The following is a 15,294-nucleotide window of genomic DNA, read 5'->3' as shown; positions in this document are numbered from 1 at the left end:
GGTTTCTTAAGCAGTGGCTGTACTACTGCATGTTTGAAATTTGCAGGAACCACACCAGAAGACAGACTGCTGTTAATAATGTCAAGGACATACTGTTGTATACTAGGAAAAATTTCTTTAAAGAATTGTGGAGGGACAGGATCCCGTGGGGAACCTGTGGGCTTAATATGGCGAACCACATCCTCTAAAGAGGAGAGCGTCACAAGCTCAAACTGAGTGAAAACAGCAGCGCAAGGGACAGAGACAGAGGGGTCAGAGTCAGGAGCTGTGATAAGAGCCCTGATGGTGACAACCTTTTCAATAAAAAAGTTCAGAAAATCATTGCAAATCTCAGGAGAAACTTCCAAACAGACATTCAAAGGAGTATTAAGAACAGTGTCAATGGTCCTAAATAACACACGTGGGTTATGACAGTTGGAAGAAATAATATTTGCAAAATATTCCCTTTTTGCCTCTTTAACAGTGTTCTGGTAGCGATGCCAGCAGTCTTTGAGAATTTGAAATGATACATGCAGTTTATCCTTTTTCCGCCGTGAAAAAAGGTTGCTGTCGAAAAGAGCTTTGAAGCACAAAAATACAGGACTTTTTTGTGTAAGGAGGGCAGCAACACACCTTTGATGGGTCTAGTCTGCTGTAAATGCAATAGAAGAAGGAAAGCGGAAGTGACGCGACTCTTACTATTTAGCAGCGTCTTCAGTGTCCGAGAGTTTAAGGAGAGACGAACTGCAGCCGAAGAAATCTCAGAAATTGAAAAGACATCAGTGAAGAGATCAGCAGACTGTTGGATATCCGAGATAAAGTCACACAGGTGTGTAAAACGGCGTCAATGAGCTAACGCGGGAATACGACTCCTAGAGGACCCTGATCAGAGCTCAGTTTGCAGGCTCAGATCTCAAACCAGCAAGGAGCTACGAGCTGTTTATAATAGGAATAACACAAGTTTCTCTCGCTCTCTTTTTAATGAAAACCTTTCAGCCCGAAGTTCAGTGAGACACGGGAGGGGCGTGACTAGTAAAAAGGCGGCTTTACACGTTTAAATCAAAGATACGTACAGAGAAAGTGGGGCAGGTCCAGATAGTCCTGAAATACCTCCTATTATGTCTCCTTATTCTAGCTACTTTTCCTCGACCTTGAAGGAAAGCGTAACGAGGCCGATTAAAGGTGTGAATGAGAATTAATAAGCACTTTAAAAGAGAAGCACAGTTCAGAGAGCTGCAGTGACTCCAGACTGTGCAAGAGATGGACTACAAAACCCGCAGCTGGGTTCTTATAAACGAGGTTAACAAGGGGTTCAATATTCGCCATTTCAGCAATGTTTCTGTTATGTATTCAATAAATTATAATGCTGTATACGTATACATCTATACTTATATTTAATAGTCCTTTATTTATCCAGGTAAAAAATCTCATTTCAAAGAGAGTCCTGGCATCATGGCAGCAAAACTCAAAAAACATGTACCACATAAGCACATAACAATTAAATCAAATACAATATCCTGTACAAACATGTGAAAAATATAAAGTAACAGATCATTAAGAGCAACCAGTCTAGACCAGTTAATGGCACTTGCTGGTTTCCCCTAGACTCTATAAGCAGGGAATTTACCCAATGTGTTGTATAATATGTAATATGTTATGTGATTAGGTAGAGGATCTTAGGGGGTCTTTTTGTCCCTCTCGAGGGTTACTGCCACAGGGCTTAAATCTGGAACTCTCCACCATTTGACCCTAGAACTGATGAAGCTTCTCGGATGAGAGGTGAAACGTCTTCAAGCAACTTAAAGAAGTCCAGACACTTTTCTTTCCAAGCTCCTTAGACTATAATATGTAATATAAATTTATGCAATGTCATTTATGTAAATTTGTATAGATTATATTATATCTTATATACCTATTATGATATGCTATCTTATATTACAATGTGAATTTGAATAGAAATTTATTTTGACAGTAGTCATAACAGCAATAAAAATAATATATTACTAAAAATGACACCACTGATGGTGAAAAAACAACCACATAACAGCAGTAACCTGTTGTGTATCTCTTATGTGTTTGTGGAGATGTGCATGGCTTCAGCCCCAGGTGTCTGACCAAGGTCAGAAACGGATTCCGGATGTCATTAAATTACAGTTTTTGTTACTCTGGGAGGAAGTTATTCTCTGTAATGTGATGTGTCATTACCCAGAGCTCATGAGCGACTAATGTGGAGATGGATGCGTAGGTGAGGGTGGGACCATAAACTGATGGCTTTGCTTTTACGCTCAGCTCTCTCATCACCACAACAGACATCAATGCACTGATGTCTGTTATCGGAGAGTGGGATTATGTCTGGAACCTATCTCAGCTGTCGTAGTGCAGGAAGCTTGGTACACCCTGGACAGGTCGCCAACCTGATGCAGGGCTAACACACAGAGACAGACAACCATTCTTACTCAGATTCTTGCCTATGGGCAACCAGTCACCAATTAACCTAACCCCACTAACTGCATGCCTTTGAAATATGGGAGGAAGCTGGAGTACCCGGAGAGAACCCACATGTACCACATAAGCGATATGGGATATGTTGTCAAAAAGAGTGTGTAATTGGCACGGGTAGATGCCTCAAAGCTTTGAGTAGAGCACCAAAACTTTCTCTATTATGTTACTCTTGACAGAGTCCTCACCATAAGTGTTTACAGTGGACCTGCACATTTTGCTGTTCCTCAGTAATACTGGTATTTGATGAAACATGGCAGAACTTAAATGAACTGTCTTTTCAGTTGTGCACACTGACTGAGCTAATAATGTGAAGATAAATCCAAATGAGAATATTGCAGCTGAAAGCTTTTCACTGCTGTTGCAGTACTCGTTAATACAAAAACCCTGTAAGATGTATCTCGCAAATATTTATAAAAAAACAATCTTATCATTCCTCCACTTTATTTATCGTTTTCATATTTTGTCTCAAAACATTTGTCACATTTGTGTTTCCCTGTCATCTCATTAGTAACCTTTTTGTTGTGTCCGTTTGTCCCTCAAGACCTCCCACAACAACATGAAGTGTGAGGAAGAGGAGGGTCTGGATGACCAGCAGGTCTGTAACCAGGAGAGAAATTCCAGTCTGAACAAGCAGAGCCCAGAGCTCCCACAGATTAAAGAGGAACAGGAGGAAGTCTCCACCACTCAGGATGTAGACTCGCTTGTAGTGAAGCAGGAGGCTGAAGGAATCATCGTCTGGACTGGGGAAGAGCGGCTCAGACTACTGGATACAATCTGGAAATGTGAAAAACATGACAAAGGCATGTAATATTCTTAGTAAAAACAAATATGACTCGTGTAGGATTCCAAACGAGACACCAAATTACTTTTACTTTTAGAGGTAGAGGATGAATTTAAGAGCCAAATGCAAGTATCATTATACCTCTATTATTATACCTTTCCTAAGCTAACTCTATACTTTCTATCAGTCAGCTGATAAACTGACTTAAATTCTTAGACTGAAGAGGTGAGACTAGATTTTAATGCAGCATTTTGTCCAAACTGAATACAATTCTTTGCTTACTGAAGCTGAATCATTTTTAAATTCTTTATATTTACCCACAAATGTTGCTAAAAGTTTAGAAAGAAACAATCTTGAGAATGTAAATAATGGTACAACCCAAAAATAACATAAAATGGAACTTAATTTATTCCCAGTTAGATGTTTGTGCTCAGTAAACAGAGATGGGCAATAACACGTTACTATAATCCGATTACTTTTTCAAGTAATCAAGTAAGGGATTACTATTGCAAAAAAGGTAATTAGATTACTGTTACTTTACCGTAAGCACGCTGCGTTACTGCGTTACTATAACCGTGATTTATTTATTTATTTATTTTTTTGCAAGAGTGTCTCATGACAATGACGTAAGCGAGTGTGACGTTTGTGGCAACAGCTGTGTGCAGATCAACAATGGATAATATATCGAGTGCAGGAGAGAGTATGAGCATGCAGCGTTTGAAACGTGGAAGTACTGACCTTACTTACTAAAAAGTGACAAAAACATTAGCGTACGCTTTGCACTGCGTGGGAAGAAAACTTCTTTTTACAGCGAAAAAACCCCATAAACTTCCAAGAATCAGAATCAGAATCAGAATACTTTATTGATCCCTGGGGGAAATTATTTTTTGTTACAGTGCTCCATTTTAAACCAACATTAAGACAAGACAGACAATACGCTAACTAAGAATAGTACAATATATACATATATATATATATATACATACATACATACATACATAAGTCACTCATAAATAAATATTTGGAAAAGAAACATGTGTAGTTGTAGCAGCAAACAGTGTGTTAAGTGGATGCGTTGTACAGGGAGATGGCCACAGGCAGGAATGATTTCCTGTGTCGTTCAGTGGTGCTTTTCGGTAATCTCAGTCTCTCACTGAACGAGCTCCTGTGACTGACCAACATGTCATGGAGTGGGTGGGAGGTGTTATCCAACATTGTCTTTATCTTGGACAGCATCCGCCTCTCCGACACCACCTTGAGGGAGTCCAGCTCCATCCCCACAACATTGCTGGCCTTACGGATCAGTTTATTAAGTCTGTTGGCATCTGCGACCCTCAGCCTGCTCCCCCAGCATGCAACAGCATAGAGGATCGCACTGGCCACCACAGACTCATAGAAAATCCTCAGCATTTTCTGGCAGATGTTGAAGGACCTCAGTCGCCTCAAAAAATAGAGACGACTCTGGCCCTTCCTGTAAAGTGCTGTGGTGTTTTTAGCCCAGTCCAGTTTATTGTCAATGTGTACTCCAAGGTATTTATAGTCCTCCACAATGTCAACACTGACCCCCTGGATTGAAACAGGGGTCAAGTGTTTCCTGGTCTTCCTGAAGTCCACGATCAGTTCCTTGGTCTTTGCCACGTTGAGCTGCAGATGATTCTGCTCACACCACGTGACAAAGGAGTCGACCACAGCCCGGTACTCTGTCTCATCATCCCTGCTGATGCATCCAACCACCGCAGAGTCATCAGAAAACTTCTGAAGATGGCAGGTCTCTGTGCAGTGGCTGAAGTCTGTGGTGTAGAGGGTGAAGAGGAAGGGGGAGAGGACAGTCCCCTGTGGTGCCCCTGTGTTGCTAATCACCTTGTCAGACACACACTGTGGGAGACGTACATATTGTGGTCTTCCTGTCAGGTAATCAACAATCCAGGACACCAGAGAAGCATCCACCTGCATCGCTGCTAACTTATCACCCAGGAGGGTCGGCCTGATGGTGTTGAAAGCACTGGAAAAGTAAAAAAACATGACCCTCACAGTGCTCGCCGGCTGGTCCAGATGGGTGTAGACACGATTGAGCAGGTAGATGATGGCGTCCTCTGTTCCGAGACGAGGCTGATAAGCGAACTGAAGGGGATCCAGATGTGGTCTTACTATGGGTCGCAGCTGGTCCAGGATGAGCCTTTCCAGGGTCTTCATGATGTGGGAGGTCAGTGCCACGGGCCTGTAATCCTGGGGGCCACTGGGACGAGGCGTCTTTGGTACAGGGACGAGGCATGATGTCTTCCACATCACCGGGACCCTCTGCAGACTCAGACTCAGCATAAACAGTTTATGAAAGACTCCACACAGCTGGGGGGCACAGGCCTTGAGGACAAGGGGACTCACTCCGTCTGGTCCAGCAGACTTGCCTGAGTGAAGTCCCAGTACACTACCACGTAATGGGAAATTCAGAGAAACTCGCGGATTCTTCCACTGACCGCTGCGGCACACCTGCACCACTTGCATTTATTTGAAAGACTCAGTACAAACACAAAAAATATTATATTTTTATGTGCTGGAAGGTGCAGAAAATAGGTTTAAATGTTAAAACAATTTTTTTTCCAGTCAGAGAATGTTGAATATAATTAAATTTTTGCTTGATGCATAAAGTTAAAAGATAAAACAAGTTTTAAAAAGAGACTTTTCCTTTTGATTACATTTTGTATGCTGGATTATGCAGAAAAAGTAGAATTGGGCTGAAAGATCTATCGCTTCATCACCTATTCAGGTTGTAAATCATGTTTTTAAAAAGTAACTAAGTAATTAATTACTTTTGAAAATAAGTAATCAGTAAAGTAACGGGATTACTTTTTGGGGAAGTAGTCAGTAATTAGTTACTGACTACTTTTTTCAAGTAACTTGACCAACACTGTCAGTAAACATAGTAAAAACATTGTTACTGCCTTGAAAACTCCAAGGATAGGAAATGTAATTCCAGCGAAAATAGGACAAGATTCAAATATTTTAATAACAAACAATAAAATGTTATGTTGCGTAGATAAATATTTTTTGTTTAATTCATCTTTTAACTTTTGAATTTTTGTTCAAAATTCTTTTTTTTTTTTTTTGGAGTTAGTTTTATTCAAGTAAAACATCATTCAGTTTTGGTCATAATTTAGACATTTAAATTGTTTTAGTCTAGTTTAAGTTAACTAAATATCATAAAACTTTCATAGACAAAATCTAAAGTTGATTTAATTGACTAAACAATAAAGTGGTTTGTTGGGTTTTTACTGAAGAGTGTTGCTCCACATGGTTTGCAAAGCATCTTATTTTCATTGACATTATATCTGAAATGTCTCTGTGCATGTACTCTTCTCTGCTTCCTAAATGTTGAGATTTCGTCACATTTTGATTAGAAACTGGAGGTATGGGAGTTGGCTAAACCCACTCTCCGAACCTGTTTACCAGGTGCAGATTAAATGTGCACATCTAACGTCACTGCACAAGAAGATTACTTCTGATTGGATCACTTACAAACTTGTCCAGCCTTTCTAAACAAATGACATTGTTCTGATTGGATTGGAGAGCATTCACACTGTGTGCATAAATGCTTAACAGCTCTTTCATGTGGTGAACAAAATATGGGTTTGATCACTGCGTGCTGTAATGTGATCATATGCCTCCATCTTGACAGTGTAAAACTTTAGGTTCTGCAGCTCTTGGAATAAATATAAAATTTTCACCAAGTGCTATTTTATATCTATTTAATCAAATACAAAAATGTATATTTCTAAATATAATCATAGTAGTCCTAACCAACTGGTATAGTAGTGGTGGACAAGCAGAGGACAATGGCCATAGTAATAAAGGTAGATAATACCAAGTGATAGCAACATCAGGATGAAGGAGAACGAGAAGCTTTGAGAAGCTGAAACATTGGTCTCAGTGGTAATGGAAGCACTCTGTGCAGTGACCTTCAAGCTAGGCGAGTGGCTCCCCGGAACAACATCCAAGATCTCTGTCCAGAACAATGCAGTCAAACATTGTTTGAACAGCGTATTTTGGCCATATCATAATTTTATGCATATTTTTAAACTTTGAGCCGTATAAACTTGAGTGCTTATTGGACTTAAGCATATCAGGTGATGTTTATTTGTGTAATGAGTGAAGGCGTGGTCTAAGGATGTCACCACTTTATAGAAATGTGTGCATAATTTTTAGGCAGCTTCTCTTCCTCAGGCAAAATGGGCCAAAAGAGAAATTTAAAAGACTCTTAAAACTCAAAAAATGTGTACGGTCTTTCAGAGGGATGCAGCACTTTTGAAATTGCTCAAATATTGGGGCGTGACCACAGGACCATCAAACATTTTGTTGCAAAGATTTTTATTTTTTTTTTTAGAAGGCACTTTCTTCAAGCAGTGGTACGGGAAAAATCTGCATCTTTCAAGAAGACCATGAATTTTATGCAGGACAATCGCATGCATCGAAGTATTCCACTGAATGGCTAGCCTTAAGGATGAAAAAATAATGACATGGCCCCCTTCCTCACCGGACCTAAAGCCTATTGAGAGCCTGTGGGCCCTGCTTAAATGGGAGATTTACAGGATGGGAAAACAATACACCTCTCTGAACAGTGTCTGGGATGCTGTGGTTGCTGCTGCACAAGCGGTTGGTCATCAACAGATTAAGATGCTGACAGACTCCATGAATTGAAGGGTTATGACAGTTATTGAAAAGAAGGGTGGTTATATTGGTCACTGATTTTTATTTATTTATTTATTAATTTTTTGACACGGCAGAAATGTTTATATGTAAATTTTGAGTTGTTTTATTATTTTCATATGTTTAAAGTGAAAATAATCTTTTATCAGATGCGTTTTTTCTATTATGTTTGTCCCTTCAGACTTCCTGCAACAACATGTCTGTAAGCAAGAGGAGGATCTGGATGACCAGCAAGTTTTTAACCAGGGGGGCAACTTGAGTCTTGACCAGGAGGACCCAGAGCTTCCACAGATTAAAGAGGAACCAGAGGAACTCTGCACTAGTCAGGTGCTTGTGCTGAAGGTCGAGACTGATACCTTTATGGTGACTTCTACTTATGAGGAACCTGAACCAAACAGTGACCAGCTTCTTTCTTACAACTCTCCTGAACCAGAAAGTCGAGATGAGGATGAAAGTGAGCATGTAGACTCAGGATCAAAAAGAAATGCAAAGCCTGAGAAGAGAGGACATCACAGAAACAGTAACACAGCAGACGGCTGTCCTGTGTCAGAGAGTCAGTGTGAAACTGACACAAGTAAAAAGTCTTTAAAATGTGACACTTGTGGAAAAACCTTTGAATATAAATACAAACTGACAAAACACCAGAGAGTCCACACAGGTGAGAAGCCACATTCTTGTAGCACTTGTGGAAAAATTTTTAGTTACATGTCTGCGTTAAAAACTCACATGAGAAGTCACACAGGTGAGAAGCCATATTCTTGTAGCATATGTGGAAAAATATTTAGTTACCTGTCTGCATTAAAAACTCACATGAGAAGTCACACAGGTGAGAAACCACATTGTTGTAGCACATGCGGGAAAAGGTTCAGTGATCTGATGAACTTGAAATCTCATATAAGAGTCCATACTGGTGAGAAGCCATATTCCTGTAGCACCTGTGGAAAAAGATACAGTGATAGGACGAACTTGAAAACTCACATGAGAATTCACACAGGTGAGAAGCCATATTCCTGTAACCTCTGTGGTAAAAGATACAGTGATAGGACAAACTTGAAAACTCACATGAGAACGCACACAGGTGAAAAGCCATATTTCTGTAGCACCTGTGCGAAAAGATTCACTTATAGGATACAGTTGAGAAGACACATGAAAATCCATGTTTGTTAAAAGCTTCCTTCTTAGATAATGTTTGAAAGCTGTTAGGTGGAACAGTTTAATAGTGGAGCACATGTTCATGAGGAACCAAATCACTTCAAAGCCTGAAGGAAGCGCTCATACCATTTTCAGGTCAATATGGTATATATCCTGTCTAGAATAGTAATTAACTCTACTCTCTGAATTGTTTATTCCAATTGTTAGCCTTTTTTTTGTATAAGGAAAACACTGATTTTACAGCCATCCATCCCTTTTATGGCACTTTTCCAGGGCCAAATGTTAGGGCAGTCTAGGCAGAGAATTATAGACATCACTCATCCCGACAACCTGCTTCAGCTCATTTGGGGGACACCAAGGCATTAGGTTCTAGGTTAGCGATAATATATAATTTCTGTAGTGTGCCCCTTTGTGTTGGAACACCTCACCTAGGAAAAGCTCAGGAGGCATCCTATTCAGATGTCTGAGCCACCTCAATTGGCTGCATGCCACATTATTTTTATTATTTAAGTCGTGTACATAGAACAAGATACAAAGCCTTAAAACGTGTTAAAAACACAACAGCCTTGATAAACATGGAGCAGTTAGGATCTAAAAGCAGGGTTCATCACGTCATCACTTAAAGACCAGATGACAACAAGCCAGATACCCCATGCTCCTATGAGGATAAAGAGCTGGACCTGAACCTGTGGTTCGATTAACACAGTCATTTCTCTTGTACCCTGGCATAGATCTTTCCAGGAGTCAGAATAATGTGTTGCCTCTGTAATTGGAGCACATCTTCCAGTCCCCCCTTCTTAGGCTACCACTCCAGTCAGAGTTGTAGCCTTAGATTGAAAAAGCAGAGAGGTGTGTCAGCCAAGAAAGTGCCACAACATTCAGAGTGTTGAGAAACTCATGGTGAATCTCATCCACCCCAGCAGCCCTGCCACCAAGGAGTTGTTTAACTACCTCAATGACCTCAGCCCCAGTTACGGGCAAGTCATCCCCCTAGTTTCCAGACTCGACTTCATGTACAGAAAGCATGTCAGTGGGATTCAGAAAATCCTTCAGGTTGTCTATTTCTTGTTTCCTCAGTTCAAGTCAGCAGCACCCCACCCATACTATACACCATATGAGTACAGCACCACTTTGCCCTCCTGAGTCACTTGGTAGTTTGCCAGAATCTCTTTGAGGGAGATCAAAAGTCTTGTTTCATGGATTAACCAGACTCCTGCACCAGAGATTTTGTTTCAGCTTCTTCCAGAGCCACACTCTGCTTGGCCCAGTGGAATCTGTTTCCTTTGGAATCCCACAGGATAACCACAGGAGCTCTTTCAGTTTGACAACTCCCTTCACCTTGGTTATTCACCATCTGTACAGGGATTACCCCATAACAGGCAACTCCCAGCCATAGCTCTGTGCAGGTGCCTCAACAGTGAAGGTGCAGAACATGGTCCACTCAGACTCAATGTGCCCAGGCTTCCTCAGAAAACTGCTACTTGATCCATCTCACCACCAGGTGGTGATCAGTTGGCAGCTCTGTTCCTCTATTCACTCATGTGTCCAAGACCACCAATAAAACATTGACAAAATCTATCCTTGACCTTTGACCTGGGGTGTCCTAGTACCACATGCACTTATGCGAATAACTTATGCTCAGACATGGTGGTTGGCACAAAAGTCCAGTGACAAAACATCACAAAAAATCACACCCCTCTAATGTTCATGTCTACATGATATTGCACACTAAAGTCTAAAAATAGGAAAATAAATTGTCCAGATGTGTCACTTTCCAGCACCCCACCTACTGACTTTAATAAAGCTGGATATTCTGAACTGTCATTCACCTATAATCAGGACCAGGACCTGTTCCCTGACCCAAAGGTGCAGGGGAAAAGACACACTCGTCCACTGGGAAAACCCTATTGTACAGACAGTGAACTTGGTGGGATATTAGTATACCCATCCCTGCCTGTTGCCTTTCTGTGTATGGGGAATCTAGAGTTTGGAAGAGTCTGGAACGTCTCCAGCGCCTGAGCCATGCATTCAGGTGAACCTTACTATGTCTATATCCAGTCCCTCTCAATCTCATGCACTAGCTCAGATTTATGTCCTACCAGAGAGGTGACATTCTATTTGTCAACTTCAGTTTTCCTACCATGAGCCAGGGTTACAACTCCTGGAGCCTCTGCCCTTCACTGCGACCCAAAATGCATTGCACCCGCCCTCTACAGTGCTTTCTGCAGGTGCGGAGTCTGCAAGAGCCCCATGGGTTAAGGCGTGCCCACCAGGTGTTCTCTCTTAAGCCTCCTCCCTAGGCCTGGCATAGGGATAGGCACCAGTATCCATGTCCTGGGCAGGGTGAACTGGTCCCTTGTTTTTCCTTGCTTCAAAGGGGTCACCTAAATCGCTCATCGCTGGCCCCTCACACAGGGACAATTTGCCTGGGAGACCCTACCAGGGTCAAGCCTCTGACATCATAGCCACTGTGATCACTGGGACAAACAAGCCCGGCTAATTTTACATTTGTCTGTATTTGTACTTTTGTTATTCTTTTAAGTTGTAGAGGTGATACTAAAAACATATAAAACAGCTTAAAACAGCTGTAGATTGAAGTTCTTAATCGTTTTTACTAAACTAAGCTTTGTTGTACAAAATAAAGCATGAATTTTATTTGGCTTGTTGCTTTTGTTTAATAGCCTAGATTTCTCTGTCATTCAATAAAGAGGTTTTACTACACAGGAGTAGAAGCTGTAAATTGACACACACAAGACAAATAATATTGAGTCATTATCAATTCATATGTTGTGATGTAGGCTTAAATTTCAATATGCACTTAAAAGTTATGTTTATAAAGTTTACATAAAACCTTAAATAAATCTTTTTGAGACCAACTCTTTTTCTGAACTGTGATCTCTAAGACAGGTGTGTCCAAACGTTTTGCAAAGAAGGTCAGATTTGGTGAGGTGAAAATGTGTGGGGGCCCACCATTCAGCCTGACATTCTTTGAACCATTAGTATTAAATGCAAATTACGTATTGAAATGTTTTTTTAATTTGAAAATGGCATAGTTATCATGTCTTCACATAAACACAAATAAATTCAAACAAGTTTTTATCCACATACAATAAAGAAAAAGTCTATCTGGGGGAAAAAAAACTTCAGGAAGATTAAACGTATCTGAGTTTGTTTTTAATATTAAATATTATTCACTATTAAATGCTCCCTGTAAACTGCTGGATTCAAAACGTGAGCACAGGCATATTGTAACAGTGACTGAATCAGTGGATCACTCGCTCTTCTTTTTTTTTTAAACTGACAATCAAAGAACAAATATATATTATTTGATTTTGAATTGCCTATCAAAAGGAAATAGTACTTGTTTTGATTATTTCAATTTTAGATTTGGATCAAAAATATGAAATGTAAAAAAGGGCTGCTGGAACAAATTTAATTTTAAAATTCAATTTGTCTGCTTTACGAGACCTGGTTTCATTGTCCATTGGAAAATTAAAGAATTAATGATACACTGATTGAAAAGAGTCTGTGCATATTCAAAATTGGGGTTTTGATCATCAGAAAAAAGAATAGAAGTATGAAATAAATTCGCTGATATTTTAGAATTTATTCACCTCAGAAGACCAAACCAATAGCCTGCATTAATTTGAAGGGTGATAGAGAGATCTCAATTACATTGAAAAAGCCAGGTCTTACTCAAAGACAGTGGTTTTATGTTACAGAGGTGACAGTCGGTTAGTCTTTATCTCTATTTTAAGAATAATTTCTCACACAGTACTCTGTAGTAGTAGTAGTAATAATAATAATAATAATTTATTATTGCACTTTATTTGTGGGCACCTTTACTCAAGGTCCTTACAAAGCATAGAAGACAAACTCATTCTCAGGATCATGTTATCTTCGGACTCTACTGCAGAAGAGTATCAAATAAGTTTTCGCAAAATCCGCAGACAGTTACTGCTTGGTTTCTTTAGGAGTATGAAACTGTGATTTACTGTTTACTTCTGTCAGATCAGTAACACCATCTGAGCCGGTTCTAGACAGGCGAGGGGGCAGAGAGAAATGTGAATATTAACAAAACTTTAAAAAGTAGGCCAAGTTACAAAGAAAAAGGCAATAAATCAAGTCTTGAAAAATAAAACTGAAAAATAGAAATACAGAATAAAAAAAAAATCTCCATCCAGATCTTTACAACCAACAACATAAAATCTATCTTAATTAAATGGCCTAATTCTCAAATAAATCTGCAAAATAAAGTATGAATAAAATAAGACATTCATTTCATGGAAACTCAAATTAACAGAGTCACATTAAACGCCTGCCGTAGCGTTCTTCACAGCTGCACTTCACCTTAAAGGTAGGTTGATAAATTGCATTTAGCTTAACCACAATACTTTCACATGTGTTCTTTATATACCTGAGTCCAGCTTCAAGGCGGTGGCAAGAGTCAAAACCTGCGGTCCACCCACTTTAGGCACAGTCCGTGTTGAGCGTTACTTCCGCTACACCAAGTTTAAAACAAAGTCTCGCAACTAAAGGAAAAATTAAAAAAATATTTAAAACAAATACAAAATTAAAACATTAAAATAATTCACTGTCAGTTACATTGTGACGATAGAGATTGGCTGCATAATTTTGCTCTGCTCTGATTTGCATACTAACAGTGCTGGGGTGAGTGGGGCAGCCTGCGCACAGAGCACGGAGGGAAACAACTAACAAGACATGAAACCCATTATCTCATCATTATCTTTATGAGACCCGCGATGTAAAATGAGACAGTGCTTAACTTGAATCATTGGGAGGGCGCTAGTACAAGTTTCCGACTAGCCTGCCGGAAACACAATGAAGAAGAAGAAGAAGAAAAACGGAAGTGACGCGGTGTTATCGCTGTTCGGCGCAGACTTGGTGCAGCAGGCGATGAAATCTAAAACCTTACTAAAGCTCGATGAAGAAATCATCCGTGAATGCAGACTATTGGATATCTGAGATAACAGGTATGTAAAACTGTCATGTTAAAAGATCCTCTACGAAACGTGTATCCTACGTCTTTCCCTGCAGGACTTATGAACGACAACCACTGGTAAAAAAGAACGCTTGAGCACAAAGGCGGGAGTTTTAAAGAAAAGCGAAGATATGTTTTTAGATTTACTCACCGTCTACTATGGCGTTATTTTTGTGCCACTCGTCTGAGCGCACGTAAAAAGAATTTGCCAGCACGAGTGTTGCTTTTTGAGGATAAACTTTTTTTGAGCGAAGAAAGGCTAACTTTTAGCGAACAAAATTCACTGCTGCGTGCAAAAACTTATTTCAGTGTTTGCTTTTATCCATTTACACAGCCCCTCGCTCAGTATTTGCTTTTGCTCAGATCTCTGCGGACCTGCAGATCTGTAAGGCCAAGGGACTGTGCGCACCGCGCTCCCCCAATAACAGGAAGTAGTGTGGAGACAAAGCACGCAACGGAATTGAAAACGTAGAAAAAGAGAAAAAAACATTTGTTTTTACCCAGTTACATAATTTACATTTCGCCATTTGTGTGTGTGTGTGCGTGCGTGCGTGCGCGCGCGTCACACACATGTGTGAAGGGGTTGTATTGTGATGTGGATATGTGGGGTAAACGACTATCTTTGAGCAGAAATGTCTAAACCGGTGAGGTGATTTCAGTAGGCACATGATGGGCTGAGCCAGGGTCTCCCAATGCTTTCACACAAAATCTCTTATGATAATGACCCATAGCCTTTTTTTTTCACACCATGGCTTGTCAATGATCATTGACTCACTTAAGTAGTCCCTAAAGTGGGTCAACGATCCTCTTAATGGACAGCTCCCTCTAGGTTTTAAATACCTGGGACTAAGGCTGGGCCATATCATACCATTCACGGTAATACTGGTATAATGTTGGGCAACGTTAAGAAGCTGCAACTGAATTCTGGTTGTGTTTACTGACCTCGAAACGATTTTATGTGGTACACAGCGCTCGAAAATGTGTCAAATGTTTTAGTACAACTTTGCTAAGCTATGAACCCGCACCGCTTGATGGATTGTCGGAAGCATTACGGCATCGTAAGCAGGAGCCTTGTGGAGTGATACGTGCTGTGCTTCACAATGGGCGATGTATTGAGTTTTAAAATATATCGATATATTTTTATATGAGATGTGACAATATCGTTTATATCAATGTA

General features: G+C 40.2%; 1 protein-coding gene across 1 annotated transcript; it reads left to right on the top strand.

The window, feature by feature from the left end:
* The first annotated feature begins 672 nt into the window (after nt 1–672).
* Nucleotides 673–9,723, top strand: LOC146647539 (uncharacterized). Its single transcript, XM_085389609.1, has 3 exons — nt 673–808; nt 3,023–3,281; nt 8,145–9,723. The coding sequence occupies exons 2-3, from the start codon at nt 3,038–3,040 to the stop codon at nt 9,128–9,130; spliced, it is 1,230 nt and encodes a 409-aa protein (XP_085245735.1). The 5' UTR covers nt 673–808; nt 3,023–3,037; the 3' UTR covers nt 9,131–9,723.
* Nucleotides 9,724–15,294: the final 5,571 nt, after the last annotated feature.

Source organism: Rhamphochromis longiceps, linkage group LG18, assembly GCF_057381845.1.
Source record: "Rhamphochromis longiceps isolate RC_006_pf linkage group LG18, R_longiceps_female_GT1.1, whole genome shotgun sequence".
Classification (NCBI taxonomy): domain Eukaryota; kingdom Metazoa; phylum Chordata; class Actinopteri; order Cichliformes; family Cichlidae; genus Rhamphochromis; species Rhamphochromis longiceps.
The sequence above is the reverse complement of the archived record's forward strand: the minus strand, read 5'-3'. Positions and strand labels throughout refer to the sequence as shown.